Consider the following 23,107-nt stretch of genomic DNA (forward strand, 5'->3'; position numbering starts at 1 on the left):
TTTGTTAAAACAATTCTGCCCTTATGCATTATGTAACTACACCATATGCCTCACACTCACCATAGGATCTACAGGCTGGGCCACGGAAAAGTAGCCCAGCACCACACTACAAAGATTTTCTTTTTGACAGCTTTCATAATAGTGTTGTTTACATGGGAATATTTTAATTAGATACGCTAAGAATAAAAGAAAAGTCTGCAGAGGTTTTGGAAAAATTCCACCAGTGTCTACAAAAGTAGGTCAGTGGGGGCAACACGCAAAGGAATCTCCATGTTGGTTTGTCCTGAGGTTTCTTTTTGTATTCCAAACACCTGTCACCTCTGTATTATGACTATTATTCCTAATTCCAATTAATAATTTTCCTGAGCGCGGAGATTTACATAGATAGATCACAGTCGCCGTCCTGGGACCCGCTTTTTACTAGTAGTGCATAAACCCTCTGTAAGTACATTGCACAGTCAGTTTCAGGCACAGTCCTAAGCATTTTGACAGTTTGGCCATCCACAGCTCATTTTCATCATCTGATCTTTGGGGATTCTGAATGGCAGACCCTGCCAATTGGCTAATACCGTGTTTCCCCCCAAATAGGGCCTACCTCGAAAATGAACCCCATCCTTATTTTTGGGGGATTTTCGTGGAGTCTTGAAATATATGCTCTACCCTGAAAATAAGCCCTAGCTGCTATACATAAAAAAAGCATAACACTACCTAGCAGGCTTGGTCCGCTGCTCTCCGGACCTCCGGCAGGCTTCCTACAGTCCTCAGTCGCCCATGGAAGATCGTTTCCCGGTTATGGAATTCATAAATGCCGCCTCCAGGAAGTGATGGCTCTTATTGGTTCTCGAGTGCTGCTCAGCCAATCAATGCAGTGTTTGATGAACCAATGTGATGGCTGTGATTGGTTCATCCAGTGCTGCACTGATTGGCTAAGCAGTGCTAAGAACCAATCACAGCCATTGTGTTGTGCAGGCGTGATTTATGAATTGGCCAACCAATGCCGTGGCTCAGCCAATTCATAAAGGTCTTATTTTCGGGGAAACACGGTAGTGCCCTATCCTGACGATAGGTCACCAATAATTTTTCCTGTGGAAAACCCATTAAAAGCCACTGCTTGGTCATTGATTAAAAGGATATACACTCGGCATCTCACACATCCAACAAGAGTCCAACGCAACAACTCCTAAACAGCAGTGTCTACAGATGGGTGTAACAACCTATAGGTGGCAGTTTCTTCCATCTGTGGGACTGATATTTTGCAGACCACAAAACAATAAAAATCACCAGAAACTATAAACCTTCAGTGGATCTCTTCTATTCAGTCCTTATTTAATTCTATATCTGTATCAGCTGAAAGGTGGTTGACAACTCATTCCAGGATCCAGTAGAGTTGTCAGCCAACTGTTCTAGTCTTATGAATGGCAAATATCAGTCAGACAAATTATGAGGTTTGGGTATTATATAGTCGCATACATAGAAGTTCAATGGGCTCCCCCATTATGGTATCTGATTTTGAAATCCAGGAGAGGAGGGCCTAGTGTTTGATTTACATTTCACACCCTTTAAAATGACCCTTGGACCAATTCTCTACATCCTTGTTTGCTATCAATACAGTTCTTTTTAGGGGATCCTACAAACATTCTTGCTACCAAGTAGCAAAAGGCATGGTGCAATAAGAGCTGGGGCCCCCTCTTTCCAAGGGCCCCATAGCAGTCAAATGGTTTTCTTCTATCGCACGTACGTCCTTGATACTATAGAAAAATATCAGTTTGGGAAAGTTGTAGGGATTATCCCATGAAAAACATTTATCACTGATGCTAGTGTATGTTCACTGGGGGCCAAACTGATCACTCGAATGTGGGTGCCAAGACCTGTTTATGAAAGAGTTTGAATGAAGCAGTAGTCACACTTGTTCCCTGCCACTCCATTCAGTATCTATGGGACTGATTAAGGCAGTCAAGCGCTATACTCAGCTATCTCCTATCCAGAACAGGGGTTTAGGACTCCCATTCTAGTGATCTTGGTGGTCCCAGAGATTGGGGCCCTAGTGATCATGCATTTATCACCTAGACAGTGGATCAATGATAAATATATTTCATGGGATAACCGCTTTAATTGAAAAACCTTGTGGAAGCTGTGAGAATGACCACATTTACGACTTATGCAAAAGGCTTCTTGATATTGGCCCATACCATATGTCTATGTGCCTGGTATACAGAAACACACAAAGCTTTTTATTCTCTAATTCAAGCCCTTCTATGGGAGATTAAGGTGCCAACATATAGTAGGACATGAAATACCTACAGGTACTCCACATACTGCTGTTCAGGGTCCTCTTGTAAGAGGGTCCTCAGAAGCATATAACTACAGTATAGAAAGGGCTTTAATTATCTTGTCCATATGCCTTTTGGGTGTTGTAGAAGTTGATTCCCCACTATCAGCCAGAACCAGGACCAATTCATGCATTACATATGATTGGCCATTATGTAATGCTACTAATGAAGGGGAAATGAGTGGTCAGGTGCGGGTTAAAGATGGATCCACAAAAATAAGATGTCCTCATATCAATTTTTTTGCTTTTTATCTTTGACATTGTTGAATTCTCAAGTCCTAGCATTATATATCACCACCTTAATCATTGCAATGTCTATAATTACTTTACAGTGTATCTCGGAGTCATGAACCTGGTTGCTTATGAAATTCAGATGACGACCATTTGCTCTCAGTGGCAGCAGCAGAGACATGCAACGTCCTATAGGATCATCATAGAGTCACTGAAAGGTATGTCTAGCTGCTAAGATGAATGTTTCCTGTTGGCTAATATTTGGGGTGCAGAATTTTGTACTATTGGGAACATAAAGAAGTTAGGCATTATTTAGTGTAGTATTTGTCAAAGTAACCACAAAGCTATGATTATTCTCTTTACTGCACCTATTCTAATCATGGCATCCTCTACCGCTGAGCTATATGTACCACAGAGCCCATGACAAGCTTATAAATAATACTTCTCATTGCTAATAAGCACATTGAGTCTTGGTATCACTTGATTAATATCTCTGGAGCATTGCAATGGCATAATATATTAAAAGGATGCTTTCTACATGTTATATTATATAGTGCAGCATATATCATTTAGTGATGTTAAATGGGACCTCAGCAAATTATAGAATTCCCATATTTATTGATATGCATTGGAAGAACTTCTGGTTGTTTCTCCTTCTATGCCATTTCCATGACTTTGGACTAATTACCCAACCTGTTCTTTGCTAATAATGTAGGTTACCCAACTGAGGTGCAAGAGGCATTGGACAATCTCCGCCATGGTTCTCTGTCAAAGGCCCCATAGTAGACCCATGGAATGCTTCAAAAGTATGCATTGCCTTGCTGCAAACCTTCATCAAGATGTTCATTAGGCTTGGCCAACTGTTCATACCTGACCAGAGTGGAGGGATAGATGGCTGTCTCACACCTTAAATAGTAAAGGCCAGCAGAGCTGGATTATGGGGAGGATATAAGGCCAATGCTCAGGGAGCTCCACCACCTTGAGGATCTAGGAGCCTCCACTACACTGCAGTTTTTTGATTTGGCTCACCCAGAATTTTCGTGTTATTTACTGTATATTGGTAGTATACACACTGTTTACTTCTAGGACCCCTACCTCTGAGGAAAATAGGGGTCCCCTTATTGTTGTCTGGCGTTCCTATCCAGCTGACAAGTGGTGGAGATAGGCGGTCTGTTAAATATAGGCACCCCACCAACCATAATTTGTCCGTGTGGCTCCATAATCATTGTTAGGTTAGAGTTGTTATGCCTAATACAATCCAATGCCCATAGTCATTGTCTTAAACAGACTTAATCAAGCAAGGATAATCATGGACAACTATAAAGATGGATGGATGCATTGTAGAAGGATTTCATAGAATCCCACCCACATCTATACAAAATGTCCTTTTCAGCCACCAAATACAGCATGTAGAAAAAAGTTGATCTTTTTCTGAAGTCAAAGTAATATTTTTGGACAAGTAATGGACAATCTGTCCAAGATGTTTAGATAATGCTCTATTTTGCCAGTATCCCACCAGCACTGGTTTCTGTTCTATAAACTTTCAACTATTATATTAAATTCCTATGTCTGCCACATACCTCCTAAACATAGTTTTAGAGCAAAGCGTTGCAGACAAGGCAACTCATAAGGGTCTTATTTTCCCTTACATACACGTGGAATAAGAGACAGACCACGAAATCTGGTGAATAACAATAAGCTTTACTTGGCAACTGAATCAGCAGCACATTCACCTACAGGGCTTGTACTAGAATTATACGCTCTCTCCGCAAGATAGTGGATAACTTGCTGATTCTCAAGGGTCTCATTACTGTAATCCCAACCGATCCTGATAGCAGTGGTCCTGTGTACCTTGTCCTCTTCACTGCGGGCTTATAGCACCCGCCTGCGATGAGGAGGAGACTGAATGCACAAGCACTCTGATGCTTCATTAACTTTCAATGGAACGGTGGTTGCCCAGGACATCAAGTCAAGAACGGCTCCTTTAGCAAATACTGGTGATACGGTAACTGGGATAGGGATGACGATCACGGTGGCTGTCTTAGTGCCAGTCACTCCCCAACTGGCTACTCGCAATGAAATGTGGGTCGAATTTGATGGATAAAGGCCTGATCTCTGTTCCCTGGTATGCTGATATGGTGTAGCACAGGGTCTACTGTATAAAACACAAAGAGACAGGATCAGGAAAATGGTTCAACCCATGTTTACTTGTCTCAAAAGCTTGTCAGTTCAGCATCCAAATGATAAATGCACCAAGCTTTATAATCCAAGTCAGAGTCCAGCCCTGAGGATGGTGGCTTTAGTTCCTGCTACCCTGCTGCTCCATACTGCCACGTATGGGTTTTGTACCACAGCCCTGCAGCCTGTAACCTGCCTGTAGCTTCATACTACTTATGTGGGTTTCTCACAATGGCCCTGGAGGCTACAGCTTTCAATATACACAACCTCTCTTTGAGGACTAGATCCAGAAATCACTGTGAGATACTGTTCGCTAAACCAGCTTACTTGTTTGCACTACACTCTACTCTATTCTTTGTAGAAGATTACAAGAACTTTAATAACTTCTGTTCCTCCCACTGCTTAGTACTGAGCCACTGGGCTGTTCTATCCCTCCCTGATCTATAATCTGCTCAAGCCACCATCTTCAAGGCAGGACATCAATACAGTGTATAACCTATTTAAAGACAAATACACACTCTACCATAAATATTATGTAGTGACAGTTCTGGATCACCACAGTGATGTGCCCTGTGCATCCAGAAAGGTAGCCTACCCCTAACTCCAGCCCCAAATACACCTCTTATTTATCATTATGCTTCAAATACAGAACCATTAAAGACCTTAGTAGATCCTGTCCTCCTCGTGTAGCTGATCATTTTATAGAACTTTATTTCAGAAACATCATATTAAGAACTTTGCGTTATATTTGGATTTAAGACCTTGGATGGTTTTTAACCACAATTTTATTTGTAGCCAAGTCACAGTTGTTTCCATTAATAACAAGAGGCCTATTCTTATGGCAATGCATGTAAGAATGCGTTAAAGCCACAAGTGAGAGCATTCAAGGAAAATAGTTCCGTTTCCAGATTAACATATTACCAGATTTGGAAATGTTTAAGTGTTAAATTAATAGTACAAAGCAAAAAATTCCATTATGTACTGGAAGAATTCTATATTAGAGTGTTGGATATGGGAAAATAAGGCCTAAGATAATATCGATAGGTCAAACAGTTGATGACCTCTTCTTAGTTAAGGGGTAATCACTGGAGGTTCTATCCTGAGCCCCCCACTGATCAGCAATATAAATAGACCATAGCCATCTAGTGGGCACTGTGGTCTTGAAGGCAGGTAGAGATGTTATAAATGGTGCACAGTAAACGGGCGGAGGCAAGTTGTTTGTAGCAAAACCAAAAACTTTTTAATACATATGATACATTTCCTCTCTTTGCAAGAGGGAACGACAACTGGGCATAATACCCACTACATGGGCAGTCTCTTAACATTGTTTACTTAGGCCTACCAGTACTTAGGGATGGATATGTACAAAAGGTTTATCACCGGCTGCACCTGCCCCTACATTTGCTGTAGCAGTCACTAAAGTAGGATTTTACTCTGGAACCCTTCTCTACTGATCATCCTGTGAGCCATCACGGGGGCCCCTGACTTGGCACACACCAGAGGGACTTCTTCTGCATCCCTGGCAGAGGGATGTGGCCTATCAGGTGGCTTATGGTGCTCTGCTTCTATCAAAATTGCGTTTATGAGCAACTTTTATATGGCCCCTCCTCTCACAGTCCTGGGTGGGTGACAGGCGACCTGCATTACCCACATATCACGCCGGGGCAGCACTTCCATACGGTTACCTCTTCTTCTTCTCAGGTCTGGTGAGGTGCTATGCGCAGCCGCACTTGGACTGGTCATGAGGATGGGCTCTTCCATGATGTGTTGCCTTATCATCTAGGGGCAGGCTTACGTTGCATGCATCGAAATGAATGTCTGGAGCTATTGGTTCTTCAGTGGAGGAGCAGGTAGTTCCTCTACCACCGTACTGGCTATATGGTGTTTATCCAGACACATAGACTTGCCACCAGACCAGCGTTGTTCATTTGTTCTGTAGATCATTGGGGGTCTTGCATTTCTTTTGCATAATGTCACAGCAAGTTGTTTATGACACAAACAGAAATAATTATCTACTGAGCCTAATCTGACAACGGGGAGTGACTTGGTAATAAAGAGGGATCGTATGACAGGAAAGGAAGCATGACTTAAATAGTGCAAAGTACTGTAAGCCAACCAATAGGTGGTGAAAAGTTAAACTAAAGTGTCTCCAAATTTATAATCCAGCATGAGCCGCTGTCATACATCTGGTGCATTTGTAGACTGCCTGGTTGAAGACCGCATTAGTATATTTGCCCCATTATCTCCCTTCTTCTGTGCTTCTAGAGCAATTCTTTCCAGCTGATATACAGTAGAAGATAAACCTGGATGTGATTCATATTCACGTTATGTAATTGTTCTGAGCTCTGTTGGCTCCATCATTGTGAATGTCCTTGTTATCTGTTAGTAATATTATAGATCATTTTGTAGCCTTCCCTGTGGAATATGTGCTGCATGTACTGTAATAACTTGGTAACAAAACAGTTTGCATCTCATTTTTAGGAAGCAGTATTATAGTAGTAGTAATCTTCTACATATTAGACAATATTACAGTAGTTATATTCTTGTACGTAGGGGCAGTATTATACAGTGTTTCCCTCAAAAATAAGACCCGGTCTTATATTAATTTTTGCCCCAAAAGAGGCACTAGGTCATCTTTTTGGGGAAGTCTTATTATACTTACCTAGCAGGCTTGGTACAGGTCCCTCCCACTGCTCTCCACAGTTCTGACGCGCTTTCCGCAGTCCTCAGGCGCCCATCCAATATCACTTCCTGGTTACTGGATTCATAAATCCTGCCTCCAGGAAGCGATGATTGTAACTGGCTAAGCAGCGGTCGAAGAACCAATCAATGCAGCACTGGATGAACCAGTGTGATGGCACCAGCTCTGCATTGATTAGCTAAGCAGCCATGGAAGAACCAATCAACAGCCATCGTGTTGTAGAGGTGGGATTTATGAATTGACTGAACTGTAGCCAATCACAACTATCGCATTGGTTCATCCAGCGCTACATTGATTGGTTCTTCGACCGCTGGTCAGCCAATCGTAGCCACCGCTTCCTGAAGGTGGTATTTATGCATCCTGTAACCAAAAAGGGATGCTGTACGAGTGGCTGCGGAGTGCGGGAACTGCACCGAACTTCTTAAAAGCAGCGGGAGGGATCTGGACCGAGCCTGCTAGGTAATGTATTATTTTTTTATGTAGTATAACTAGGGCTTATTTTCAGGTACAGCTTATATTTCAAGCCTCCCCAAAATTAAGCTAGGGCTTATTTTCGGGATATGTCTTATATTTGGGGGAACAGGGTAGTAGTTATATTCTTGTACATAGGAGGCAGTATTATAGTGGTTATATTCTTGTACATAGGAGGCAGTATTATAGTAGTTATATTCTTGTACATAGGGGGCAGTGTTATAGTAGTTATATTCTTGTACATAGGGGGCAGTTTTATAGTAGTTATATTCTTGTACATAGGGGGCAGTATTATAGTAGTTATATTCTTGTACATAGGGGGCAGTATTATAGTAGATATATACTTGTACATAGGAGCAGTATTATAGTAGTTATATTCTTGTACATAGGGAGCAGTATTATAGTAGTTATATTCCTGTACATAGGAGGCAGTATTATAGTAGTTATATTCTTGTATATAGGGGGCAGTATTATAGTAGTTATATTCTTGTACATAGGGGGCAGTATTATAGTAGTTATATTCTTGTATATAGGGGGCAGTATTCTAGTAAATATATTCTTGTACATAGGAGCAGTTATATAGTAGTAATATTCTAGTATATAGGGAACCGTATTATACTAGTTATATTCTTGTACATAGGGGGCAGTATTATAGTAGTTATATTCTTGTACATAGGGGGCAGTATTATAGTAGTCATATTCCTGTACATAGGAGCAGTATTATAGTAGTTTTATTCCTGTACATAGGGGTCAGTATTATAGTAGTTATATTCTTGTACATAGGGGGTAGTATTATAGTAGTTATATTCTTGTACATAGGGGGTAGTATTATAGTAGTAATATTCTTGTACATTGGGGGCAGTATTATAGTAGTTATATTCTTGTACATAGGAGCAGTATTATAGTAGTTATATTCTTGTACATAGGAGGCAGTATTATAGTAGTTATAATCTTGTACATAGGAGCAGTATTATAGTAGTTATATTCTTGTACAGAGGAGGCAGTATTATAGTAGTTATATTCTTGTACATAGGGGGCAGTATTATAGTAGTTATATTCCTGTACATAGGAGGCAGTATTATAGTAGTTATATTCTTGTATATAGGGGGCTGTATTATAGTAGTTATATTCTTGTACATAGGAGCAGTATTATAGTAGTTATATTCTTTTACATAGTGGGCAGTATTATAGTAGTTATATAATGACAATTATAATATTCAGATTTGTGTAATTGCACTCAGCTGCTTAAAATATATTGCACACTGTTCTACAGCTTTATATATTAGTAGTAACATTAGTGTGTGTCATATATACAGTTTAATAAATAATTTGCCAATTACATAATATAAACCAACATTCATTTTAACTGTTTTTTTTCTACAGATGGATCCAAGCAAGAAGCCAATCTTGCTGGAGGAACATCCAGACACTGTTTTTATGAACTTCTACCAAATTCTAGATACAGAATCACTGTTTATGCACAAATGCAGGAGTCCGAAGGTCCCGGCGTGAGCATTGTGGAAACTACATGTATGTTGATTCATTGTGAGATAACACTGGACAACAAAATTGAAAAAATTGTTTGGTGCCGGGAATGTTACAACTGATTTAGTGTATATTTGACCTTTTATTTGCAAATATGCAAACAGTTTCTCCCTATCAGCTATAGTTTCGGCGCATGCGCATGCCCAGTCATGCTGTGTCACATAGCCAATCTTATTCGTACATTTAGTTTGTCCCGACCAGTAGTGAGGAATGGTTGTGTACATTTGTCGCCCGAGGTGTTGTGGGGTGTTGTAGCTATACAATCATTGTGTTCAGGGGCATACCTAAAGGCTCAGGGGCCCAGGTGCAAAAGTTCAGTTTGGACCCCTCTCTTCTTCTTAAATCGTGCTGCATACAGCTGCAAAACACATTTCCATACATGAACTAGCCCCTTGGTGTAATCTTTCCAAATATAACACATTTCCTGCGCTACATGAAAATTTATTTGTAGCCCCTTTGGCCACTCCTACACACACGCTAGAGTACTAGAATACACACACACTAGGGTACTATCTGATTGCTGACTCCTACCACACTGGTGACATCACCACAGGTCCTGGAAGCTGCTGTCCGCTTTGCCAGTGGGGGTCCATGTGAGACGGCTGTGAGGTGAATGTTAGCAGCGGCTGTCCTCTCCTCTTCAGGACAACTGGGGTGATCTTAGGCTGGCATCCTTTCCTCCTTTCCCGCAGCTGCTACACACTGCTGGTGACCAGCCAGTCAAGCACTCAGCATACCCACTGCTTACCCCCGCCGGCACCCGAATCTTTTCTGCTGAGCAGACAGGTACTCGAAAAGGACGATACTCGCTCGAGTATTTTCCCTTAACGAGTATGCTCGCTCATCTCTATCAATTTCCCATTAGGCCAACAAAGCGGGTACACAAAATATCCGTGTTTTATGTGCCTCTGGGACACTAGGGCCAAACAATATTGTAGAAAAAAAACACTAATTTGTACGGTATTTGTTTAATTATATCAATCATATGTCTAATATGGAATATGGTAACAAAATTCAGTCGGTGCCTATATCACAGAAATTAGAGCTGATAGGGGAAAATGGATGGCACATTTGAAATCAGGGCACAAAATATACCTTATAACAGCTGGTATAGGGGCGAAGGATGAGAACATTATCCTTCCATTATATAAGGCACTTGTCAGGCCTCACATGGAATACTGCGCACAGTTCTGGACACCGGGGCTCAGGAAAGATGTTACAGTGTTGGAGGGGGTCCAAAGAAGGGCGACTGAATTAATGGGAGGACTGGAATATCCAGAGAGGCTAACAAAATTGGGATTATTTACCCTGGAAAAAAGACGGCTAAGGGGCGACCAAATAGCTATGTATAAATACATGAGGGGACAATACAAGGATCTCTCCCATGATCTGTTTATACCCAGGACTATGACAGTAACAAGGGGGCATCCACTATGGTTAGAGGAATGAAGGTTTCATCAGCAACATAGAAGGGGGTTCTTTACTGTAAGAGCAGTGAGACTGTGGAACTCTCTGCCTGAGGAGGTGGTGATGGCAAAAAGCGATAGAGGAATTTAAGAGGGGACTAGATGTCTTTCTAGAACACTATGATATTGCAGGATATAGACATTAGGTGACTAGTGGGGTTGATAATCTCAAATATTGATCCAGGGATTACTCTGGCTGCCTTTATGGAGTCAGTAAGGAATTTATGTCCTCCAAATGAGCTAAATAGCTGCTTGGATTTCTTTTTTTTTGCCTTTTTTTTAGACCAACAAGGGGGGAGGAAGTGAAGCACGCTCAACTAGATGGACATTCAAAGTGACTTGCAAAGAGGAAGAACAATGTTCTCGTCATGTGCCCCTAGACCTCTTTTGATACACCCCATGACCCCCTATTTACCTTGGCAGCAGATGCCTGACACTGGTTACTCCAGTTGAGTTTACAGTTAGGTATAATCCCCAAGTCCTTTTCCATGTCAGTGTTCCCCAGTGGTTTCCCATTTGGTGTGTAATGGTGACATGTATTTCCCTGCCTATGTTCATAACCATACATTTATCAGTGTTAAACCTCATTTGCCATTTTCTGCCCAAGTCCCCAATCTATCCAGATCCATTTACAACCATATAATGTCCTCTCGTGTTAATTACTTTGCATAATTTTGTATCATCTGGAAAGATTGATATTTTACTGTGCAATCCTTCTACCAGATCATTAATAAATATACTAAGAAAATAGGGCCTAAAACTGACCCCTCTGGTACCCCACTATTGGTGACCCAATCAGAGTATGTACCATTATGTGGCATTCGGGCACTGGATTGGAGCCGTAGGTGTGTTAGCCGCAGGTCAGGAGGATGAACAAGGAAAGCCAGGAATTGGTAACTGTTGATCTTGTGTTGCGATACATATGGAGGAGGCAGGTAGCGTTATCAGGAAGGAAGCCAGAGGTCGGTATCAGGAGGCCTCTAGTTGAAATAGCAGAGCAGTAGAATGGAGTGAAGGTCGATCAAGGCTGTGGACCACAATATTCAGGCGCTGGTGTAGTGGTAGCATTAGGCTTTTATAATGAGCCTGATTAGAAGCAAGGCGGGCCAGGACAGGAACTAGTTTAACAGAAGCATGGAATAAGGCTAGGTTCAGTAGGGAAGCTTATCCAGCAGGCTGGATAACTTTACTGGGAGAGACACCATCCGGAGCACAGAAGGTCCCATGTTCAAGTCCTGGCATAATAATAACCACCCTCTGCTTTCCATCACTGAGCCAGGTACTTATCCACATTCTTGACCAGACCACACATTCTCATTTTATATACCAACCTTTTATGCGGCACAGTATCAAATGCTTTTGAAAAATCCAGATACAGAAGATCCAGTGACTCTCCCCGGTCCAGTCTAGAACTTACCTCCTCGTAGAAGCTGATCAGGATGGTTTGACAGGAGTTATCTCTCATAAACCCTTGCTGATATGGAGTTATATAGCTATTTTCCTTGAGATACTCCAGGATAGCACCTCTTAGAAACCTTTCAAACATTTAGCCCACAATAGAAGTAAATCTCTCTGCTTTAACCATCATTTATTTTTTTGCTTATAGGTTTTTAATGCTTCTTCGTTGCCTTCTTGTTTTGGTAGTTTAAATGCTTTCTTTTTACTGTTTATTGCCCCCTCTACATCTTTATTAAGCCATATTGGTTTTCTCCTATTACGAAGTCTTTTATTCCTGTAAGATATGCATCGCTCACAGAAAGTAATTAGGATGTTTTTAAACATTTCCCATTTATTGTTTGTACTCTTTATTTTTGAGGACATTATCCCAGTCAATAGGTTAAGGGCATCTCTGAGCTGATCGAACTTGGCCTTTCTAAAGTTTAGTATTTTTGTAGCTCCCTAATAAAACTCCCTTTTATAAGACAAGTGGAAATATATTATATTATGTTCACTATTTCCCAGATGCCCTCCAACCTGCACCCCTGTTATTCTGTCAGGTCTGTTGGTTAAAGGGGTTGTCCCGAGGCAGCAAGTGGGGTTATACACTTCTGCATGGCCATAATAATGCACTTTGTAATGTACATTGTGCATTAATTATGAGCCATGCAGAAGTTATAAAAAGTTTTATACTTACCTGCTCCGTTGCTAGCGTCCTCGTCTCCATGGTGCCGACTAATTTTCGCCCTCCGATGGCCAAATTAGCCGCGCTTGCGCAGTCCGGGTCTTCTGCAGTCTTCTATGGGGCTCCGTGTAGCTCCGTGTAGCTCCGCCCCGTCACGTGCCGATTCCAGCCAATCAGGAGGCTGGAATCGGCAATGGACCGCACAGAAGAGCTGCGGTCCACGGAGGAAGAGGCCATCTTCAGCGGTGAGTAGAGAAGTCACCGGAGCGCGGGGATTAAGGTAAGCGCTCCGGTGAGCTTTCTTTACCTCCCTGCATCGGGGTTGTCTCGCGCCGAACGGGGGGGGGGTTGAAAAAAAAAAAAACCCGTTTCGGCGCGGGACAACCCCTTTAACATTAAGTCCACAATGTCCGTCCCCCTAGTTAAGTCCTGTACAAGTTGGGCAAGGTAATTATCTTTAGTAATTTACAGAAACTTGTTACCTTTATTAGATTCGCAGGTTTCGGCTTTCTAGTTTATTTCCGAATAGTTCAAGTTCCCCATAATAATTACTTCATTGTGATTTCCTTCTTCATCTATTTGCTTCAAAAATAGATTTTCAGCAGCTTCTGTCAAATTTGGTGGTCTATAGAAAACCCCTATGAGGATTTTATGGTTACTTTTCCCTCCATGTATTTCCACCCATAGAAATTCCACATGTTCATCTCCCTCCCATATATCTTCCCATAATGTGGCCTTTAAACAGGATTTTACATAAGGATAAACTCCTCCCCTTTCTGGTTTTTATGTTCCCTTGTTAACAGATTGTAACCCTGTAAGTTTACCGCCCAGTCACCGCTTTCATCTAACAAAGTCTCCGTTATTCCCACTATGTCGTAGTTTTCCTCAGGCATCATTACTTCTAGTTTGTCTGCTTTGGTCAGACTTCTAGCATTAGTCACCATACAGTTTAGAAGGTTTTGGTTATTTTTTTATATTAATTGTATTTCTATTACCTATTCTACCAGTTCTAACTGTACTAACTCCTCCCATCACTCCTCCCCCATTTCCATTGCTTAGTTCCAGGTCACTGTCTATCTCCCTCTCTCTGGTTGCCCTCCCCGCAGTCCCTAGTTTAAACACTCCTCCAACCTTCTAGCCATCTTGTCCCCCAGTACAGCTGCACTCTCCCCACAGCAAAGTCAGCCCAGTTCTCCAGAACCCAAACCCCTCCTTCTTACACCAACTTTGGAGCCACTTGTTTACCTCCCTAATCTCCTGCTACCTTTCTGGTGTGGCACGTGGTACACATAGTATTTCAGAAAATACTTCTTTGGAGTTCCTTGGCCTAAGCTTACATCCTAATTCAATGAAACTGTTTTTAATGACCTTACACCAACCTATAACTTTGTCATTGGTGCCAATGGGCATCATAACCCCTGGTTCCTCACCAGACCCTCCTAATAATCTGTGAACCCAATCCATGATGTGTCAAACTCTAGTGCCAGGAAAACAACACAGCATTCAATGATCCCAGTCTTTGTGGTAGATAGCCCTGTCTGTGTCCCTAATAATTGAGTTTTCCACTACCAGGGCCTGTCTAGCCTGCTCTGCACTCCTATTCCCCTTATAGATTGGAGCATACATACCCCTGGTAGTGCTAGTCCTGTAATGGAATTCCCCTCATCTGCCAACTGTGCACACTTGTTGAGATGTGCCAGTTCAGGACTAGCCTCCCTGGATCTTTTCCCTCTACCCCTTCTTCTGTTACCCAGCTGGCTCCTGCACTCCCATGCTACTGTCCACCCCCACATTTACCCCAGCAAGTGCCTGCTCAGTGAGCAGCAAACCTTTTTCCAGGTTGCCAATGGATCTCAGTGTTTCAAGTCGCACGTTTAGATCCAAGATCTGGGCTGCCAAATGTGCAACATGCCCACATTTCACAGCAGTATGCACCTTTGAATGGCTGTTCAAGGACTGCATACATGGCACAAGATGTACACTGGACGGCATTGTCAGTCATGGAGTGTATTCTAAATGCAGATCGTAGAGATAGATTAGATGAAAGTAATATATGCAAAAATTAAAATAAGCAGAAAATAAATACAAGAGAGTGTTTCAAAGTCCCTGAATCCAAAGCCACCAATCCCAAGTCACACACTTAAGAAACAGCACCTTTTAAATATAGCATGTACACGCGCCACACAATGATGGGAGTTGTAGCTTTTCAGCAGCTGTAGGTTAGTGGGATGGAGACTACTAGTCAGTTTAATAAAGGAGAATACTAGACCTCATTATATTGGACTTTTTTTCATTTCAAGAGATTCTAGACAACTATTTAACATAAGTGGGGTAGACATAGATAGCAAAGGGCAACAGCTGGGCCCATTGCTCCCTAATAGCTTAGAGCTTCCTCCCTCCCATGCCTCTCTAATAGTCCACCAGTAATTATAAGCCATAAAGTTCATTAACTCGATCCTTCCATACAATTTAACAGATGCTGCTAGCTGCTTTAAGTTTAGCAGTAGGTATCCTTATCTGCTTAACTACCCATTGCCAATGCACAGGTTACATTCCCAGGAGACATAGTGGCATATCACTTTTGTAGCACCGCCTACTTGTTCTTTTCAATCAAGGGTAAGGGGCACAGCAGTCAATCCCATTTTGATTTGGCATTGATGACATATAGCATCCAAATGCCACTAGTATCTGTGATCATACTGTTATGCCCACCATCCGCTTTTGACAGTGCTATTTCTCACTTCCCCCTTCTTGTGGCCATTGGCACCCTTCTTGTCTCCATCTTCAGTATGGCAGATACCTCTCTATTCCTCCAGCTGCTACCTTTGCCAACATGTGCACATGTACTCAAGCTGACTCTTACAGGGCCAGTGCAAACCCAGAATTCATATCCCCAGCTTATCCCAGTTATTCTCGAGTTAGTTAAGACATTTGATCCCACTGGAAAGTGCTAGAGCAAAAAGTTCCTAATCTTCCAAGTGAAGGTTTTCCAGATTTCTGCTTGCTACTTGCTTTTGACCATGTACCTGGTTACCTATCTTTCCCGATCTCTGCCTGTGCTGACCTTGGCCTATTTTCTTACTGTGTCTCTCCTGACCGCTACCTGCCCTGACATCCAGCCTGATTACCTTTTTGCATGAACACTATTGAACCCGGTGGACTACGTCTTTGGCTGTTCATTTAGTATCACACGGCTAATTGCCTTTTAGGCCGTCTGGGTCAGCTATTGCTGCACTGAGACGACTAGTGAAGAAATTACCTTAGGTTTCCTGCAGCAAAGACCAAATCCCTCAAAAGGGGGTGAAAATCTGGGGCCTTCTTAGAGAGTTGCCATCAGGAAGAGCCCAAAGCCAAATCAGTCAGTGGTGACGCAACAGGTCTACACTTGCTGTTTTATTAATACGATATATTTATTTGTGCATCTAGTCTGTCTATCCATCTATAGGTTTGTATATGTATATACAGAATGATTAGTTGTATATGGTGCAGGTAAATGCATAGTGGAGCTGGTCTTTGCTAATATGTTATTTATCATTTATTATTTTATTTGCTACATATTATGTTGTACAGTCCGATTATACCCACAAATAAGGCTGCCTTCTCCGCTGCGTTGGAACCTCTGTCGCAGTTTCGGGACAAAATATCAGAAGAAATAGTGCTTGCATGCAGTACTTTTTCTTTAGGTAGAATGCCGAGCAGCTGAGCAGAAACCGAATGGGCCCCGTTATAGTCAAGGGGGTCCGTTCGGTGCTGTTCGGTTCCATCATAAGACGGACCCGTTCGGCCAGGGGATTCCCCTTTCCTGCTCCCCGAACGGATCAGGAAACCGGAGCCCCCGAAGCAGATGTGAAACCGCCCTTAGGGATCCTTCACACGGGCGTAGTTTACATCAGTATTTTATGAGCCAAAACCAGAAGTGGAGCGTACAGAGAGAAAGTAGAATGGAAAGATTTGCATTTCTTCTGCATTTTGGACCCGATCCTGGTTTTGGCTCACATTATACTGATGAAAAGTACAGTTGTGTGAAGGAGCCCGTAGATATATAGTATTTGTTCAGCTTTAGTCATTTACATCTCGTATTTGTTCTTAGTGGCATTTCGAATTGCTGCAACAACCCGACCGCCAACAATTCCTCCACCATCCATTCCTCCTGCTAAAGAAGGTAACGCCAACAGGCTGAACTTTGTTTTTGGCAGATTTAAGCTATTTATGGGTTTTTAACACTCTGCAATAAATACGTTTCAAAGAAAAGTATAACCAATGTTGTTGGCCAAATATTAGGTGTTATTCAGGTAAGTATATGAAAAACTGATGCCAGTCGGCATTCTACACCATATTTAGGTATAGTTCCAAATAGTGTTCCATGTTCTATATGGAGGTCCACATATAGTTCTGTACGTATATGATGCGCAGGTTCCACACACATCCATTTACATAGATGCAACTTTTCACTTTCTATTGTTTTCTTTGGGAGGAAAAAACCTATATCCATTAACAGGTTCCAATGGAGCATGGTACCATTGTTTTTAATACACCGGCACATCAAGTGCATATAAGAACACCTTGTTACAAACATCCAGGGCTGCACTATGGTACGCATTCCCCTTTAAGGGTAAAATTGCTGCTTTATTACTCCTCTGTATCATACAAAGCTGGTCTAGAAACACAAGACAATTGTGTGCTTGAGCTCTAATACCCCATTTAGACACAATGATTATCGTTCAAAAGCCGTCTTTTGAGCGATGATCGTTGTGTCTAAATGCGCGGCCATCGTGCACTGTTCTTGCATGATTCGCTCATAGTTGGCTTTCAGCTAGCTGAAACTTAATGATGAGTCTCATCAGGACCACATGCTGATTTCTCAGCGAGATACCACTGATACTATTGTTTCAGCTGGTATCCCGCTTGGAGAACACAGCAGGAGTATGCAGAAGACAGCACTCCAGCTGTGTTCTGCATAACCCGCTAGCAGTGCTCAGCTGTATACCAGCTGAGTGCTCTGTGAGCACAGCAGGAGTATCCAAAGACAGCGCTTCAGCTGTCTTTTGTATATCCCACTTAGAGCGCTCAGTGGGATACCAGCTGAGCGCTCCGTAAACACAGCAGGAGTATGCAGAAGACAGCGCTTCAGCTGTGTCTTGTATATCCTGCTTGGAGTGCTCAGTGGGATACTATCTGAGTGCTCCAAGAACACAGCAGTTCTCGGAGCTTGTAAACTGGCCTTACATGCACAAAAATTACAGTAATATGCACAACACTCAGACTAGGTACTTCTTTAAACCTCGTTCATGCGCAAATATGCTGTGCAGCAGCGAGCATTGTTGCTCATACACTCAAGTGATGCCACCCTAAGAGACTGGCACCAGTCTTAAAGTTGTTACTTGGGAGTTAAATATTGATGACCTTTGGTTAGGTCATCAATATCAGATCGGTGGTGCTGCTTGAGATTCCTGCCGATCAGCTTTTTGAAGAGGCTGTAAAGCTTCAGTGACTGCTGAGGACTTTTCTCAGGCCTGCAATGTCATGTCACGGCATAAGAGCAGCTCAGTCCCATTCTGAGTGACACTGCCGCTATGAATCACGTTGCTGTGCCAAGTATGCAGGGAAGTGGTTACTGTGGAGCTTACCCAAGCACTGCAGCCTCTGCAAACAACTGATTGGCAGGGATCCCAGGCAGTGGATGTCTATTGATCTGATATGGATGACTTATCCCGAGGTTCGCTCATCAATGTCCTAGTCCATTGAAAACTCCTTAATTAATCTTGGAAACCATGCTCTTTGTAAACAATGTGTACTTTTCAAACTTGGCGAGTGGCAAAAATGCCACAATTTTGTGGTGCAAATTTTCGGGCCTTGATGATTTGTGACTTTTTGCCACAATTTATTGGAATTTAGTCTTCAAACTGTGGGATATGAGGTTTCGGATGGGGAAGGGGGGTGGGGTGGAAATATTCTTTCACAGTTTCCCATGTTCTGAAGGTCATTCAGTAGCGGGAGAAGCAATAAAACATTAACTCTAGGATGATACTAGATACTGACATTTAATTGGTCCCATATTGTCGTACCATTCCCCTCATGTGGTTTCTATATGCTCCCTATATTTTAGTGTGTAAATCTGCCAGAGCCGATCTGGTCTTCCTTGTGGATGGATCGTGGAGTATTGGAGATGACAACTTCCACAAAGTCATCCAATTCTTGTACAGCACTGCTGGATCCCTGGATGAGATAGGACCAGACGGAGCACAAGTAAGATCATACATCATCTGTAGTCCTGTACAGTTTACTGCATCGATAGTGGTAGATGTATGCAATTGGAGAATATACCATCTCACGTCCATTGAAAGAACCACAGATCCTTACTTAAATTTATGTGGTGAGACCGAATAGCCAGTAAATTCACTTTAAAGAAATCTGATTAAAAAAGGTGTTTCACACTGAATGACCTATTTATTAGAGACCCCGTCCCTTCAACAACTGGAGCTCCTCTGTATAGAAATTAGACTCATGTCCCCGAAGTGCAACTTAAAATTACATGACATGTTTTCCCTGGGGCAGTTTCAGTATGAACCCACATTAAATGGGAAAATCCAGCGATCCGAGTAACTTGCAACAAGGCCTGACTAGCCGGGACCAACATGTCACTGTCAACTGTCATGCAGCAATGTGGAGCATATATCCAGAGAGCGGGGTGATCGAGGTAAAAAATCCAGAGAAACGGGATCCTGTGGAAGTAAACAACTCATCAGTTAAAGGGGTCAGAGGAGGTTGTCAAGAATCATTCTGGCGAACAGGCGCTGCACAGTCACATAAATTGCAGCCAAATACAATGCTGATGCTCCAACTAGCATGTCTGAACACAGAACTCATCGTTCCTTAGAACGAATGGGCTATAACAGCAGACGACCAGTTTGTTGCTAAGAGAAACAGAAAGAAGAGACTCCAGGGGGCAAAAACCCCCCACAAAACTTGGATTACTGAGCAATTGAAAAATATCTCCTGTTCAGATGGATCCAGATTTCTGTTGCACCGTGCTGATGGGAGGTCACAATTTGGTGCGAGCCACATGAATAGAAGACGACTTCCTGTCAGCTGGTCAGAACATGTCAGTACCTTCATCTAATTTACAGCAACTACAAGAAGCTTCCTGTCCGCAGGGGCCGATATTCCCGCAGAATGATTTCAGCATGTAGCAGAATGCATGCCATGGCAAATTTATGTGGTTATAAAGCCAAAGAAGGTCCAATTATCCACTAAAGGGGTGTATCTAATAAAGTCGTCAGGGTATATGAGCCACGGTCTTCATTTGACCAATTTAAATTCTTCTCAATTCAAACTAAGTCACTTAACTTAAAGCATTGCAAGGGAAAGTGCATTTATCAGTGCAGTTGTCCAAAGGAGAAGCTAAGTAGACCTCAACAATATAGAAAAAATATGTGCTGCATAAAAAACATAAAGCGCTCCCTTCTGCTTTTCTTGGCATTATACCTGCCTTTATCCATGACCACTTCAGTTCATATACCCTGTTTTCCCAGAAATAAGACCTACCCTGAAAATAAGCCCAACCCTGATATTTCAGGATTTTTTGGGTGGCTTGAAATATAAGCCTTACCCCAAAAATAAACCCTAGCTGTATTACAATAAAAAAAAAATGAATACTTACCTAGCAGGCTCGGTCTGTCTCCTCCTGCTGCTGTCTGGAGCTCCGACATGCGAGTCCTCATTCGCCCACAGAAGATCACTTCCTGGTTACGGGATTCATAAATCCCACCTCCAGTAAGCAATCTCTCTGATTGGCTGAACAGCGCTCAAGAACCAATCAATGCAGTTCTCAATGAACCAATGCGATGGCTGTGATTGGTTCATTGAGTGCTGCATTGATTTGCTGAGCAGCAGTCCAAGATCCAATCACAGCCATCACGTTGTGGAGGAGGGATTTATGAATTGGCCAATCAATGCTGCGGCTCAGCGTGTCGGAGCTTCGGAGAGCAGCAGGAGGGACCTGGACCGAGCTTGTTAGGTAAGTATAAGACATCCCCCAAAAATAAAGCCTCTTTTGGGGCAAAAATTGATATAAGATGGTCTCATTATCGTGGAAACATGGTAGATACTTATGGTAGTACATGGTACTTGTGTATAAACATGGTAGTACATGTACTTGTGTAGAATGGTCATTCAGCTAGGAGATGGTGATCAAGACACAAAGTCACATGATTGCAAAGCAGCCTAAACTAATCTGGTTTGCAGAATTCACTAAATGGAAGTGGCAGTAAGAGAAATAAAAAGTTTATGCAAAGGTACATGACCTCCAACTCCGTGCTCAGTAACGCTAATAACTGAGGTACCGTATAGCCCCAATCAACCAGTAAAATATGGTTGGATCTCACGATGCTTGAGGTGTATACATTCTTCACACCCAATCTGACTGTATACTTAAGGTTTTTGCTATTAACAAGAAATATTCCTTTCTAGGTTGGGATTGTTCAGTATAGTGACGACGCCAGGACAGAATTTAAGTTAAAGACCTATAAAAGCAAGGAATCTCTATTGGCGGCAATTAACGGCATATCTTACAAAGGGGGAAATACAAAAACAGGTACGGATTTTCTTTCTGCTTCCTTCAAGTTTTGTCTGCTGGTATTAAGGAAGCGTTGTAAGGTGAGATAAAGGGATCTTGGCACCTTATAAAACCTAGTCCTGTTTATTTGACTTGTAGATATGGAAAGCTGCATGTTTTGGCTCGTGCTTTATTGATGCAGCATTATTTGGTAATGTTGGAGAGCCGTCGTTGGAACAATTATTGAGCTGTTTATTTAAGCTGACTGACTGGAGTTTGGGCCAAAAATATAGTTTATGCAAACCGTTCTAGTATGAGAAAATAGTCATCTGTATTATTACAGTAGTCTGGCTTCCAAAAGTTAGTTCATATCTTGCAGTTTGTTAATGGCATAGGACTGCAAAATAACCCAGTCTGCATCACACAAGACCAAAGAAGAGAGAATCACAAGCATAGATCCAGATCAGATAGAGTAAACAGAATTGTCATCAGTGGGTTCTCACTGCTGAGACCCACACCGATTTTGAGAACGGGGTCCAATGTGCCCCTCTTCTCATCACTGTGGGAATGCTTCTCCCAGAGTCAATGGAGCACTAGCTGAGCATGCATGATTGGTGTTCCATTCATTCCAGTGGGACTGATGGAAAAAGCTGAGCACTTGCACTGAGCTATCTCTACAGTCCCACTGAAATTGAAGGGAGCTGCAGTGTGTTTGCATGACCATCACTCCATTCATTCTCCTCCTCACTGCAAGGGGTGCAGTAAGCCTGAATCAAGGAGGACAGGGAACAAGGGGATCCCTTTTCTTGGGATGGGTTGTGGTATCCACGGGAAGAATTTGTAATTCTGGTACAATCCCTTTAGAAGTGTTTTCTGGGAATTTAATATTGATGGCCTATCTGTAGGCTGGTGGGGGTCCGACTCATAGCACCACCACTGATCAGCTGGTTGAAGGGGCCATGACATCTGGTAAATGTTATGGCCTCTTCATTGGCCATACATTATGTAGTGGCTATGCTTGGTTCTGCAGCTTACTGCAGCTCAGTCTCATTTAAGTGAGTATGAATGAGCTGCACTACCAGACACAGCCACTATGAAATGTACAGCACTGTGCCTAGTAAACAATAAAGAGCTCCCAGAACTTACCCAAGTGCTGCAGTCGTTTCAATTAGCTGAATTGACAGAAGGTACCAGGAGTCAGATGCCCACTAATCTGATATTGATGGCCTATCCTAAGGATAGACCATCAATATTAAAGAGGTTGTCAAGTTGTAAACTACTGATGGCCCATCCTTAGAACTGGCTATCAATAGTAGATTGGCACAGATCTGCCACTTAGGACCTCAGCTATTTGCCTTGCTGATGCTCCAGGTCTCCTCTGTAATGTATTAGCTGGTTTATTCTTCTTTGCCATGAAGAACCTACTTACCTAAAAATTAAATAACCCCCTTTAGAGTCTTAGAAACCCCTTTAAATCGTGTTTTTATTGTACTCCTGATATAAGCACTTA

At 42.3% G+C, this 23,107-nt stretch overlaps 1 protein-coding gene across 3 annotated transcripts in view; it reads left to right on the forward strand.

The window, feature by feature from the left end:
- The window catches only part of COL14A1 (collagen type XIV alpha 1 chain), a 175,831-nt gene that overhangs the window by 99,211 nt on the left and 53,513 nt on the right, over window positions 1-23,107 (forward strand). For all 3 annotated transcript variants that reach the window (XM_066578459.1, XM_066578458.1, XM_066578460.1), the window contains 5 exons: window positions 2,662-2,778; window positions 9,294-9,440; window positions 17,134-17,205; window positions 19,150-19,289; window positions 21,513-21,636. In XM_066578459.1, the coding sequence (XP_066434556.1) occupies window positions 2,662-2,778; window positions 9,294-9,440; window positions 17,134-17,205; window positions 19,150-19,289; window positions 21,513-21,636 (600 nt within the window). The remainder of the gene's footprint in view (window positions 1-2,661; window positions 2,779-9,293; window positions 9,441-17,133; window positions 17,206-19,149; window positions 19,290-21,512; window positions 21,637-23,107) is intronic.

Source organism: Eleutherodactylus coqui, chromosome 9 (genome assembly GCF_035609145.1).
Source record: "Eleutherodactylus coqui strain aEleCoq1 chromosome 9, aEleCoq1.hap1, whole genome shotgun sequence".
NCBI lineage: Eukaryota > Metazoa > Chordata > Amphibia > Anura > Eleutherodactylidae > Eleutherodactylus > Eleutherodactylus coqui.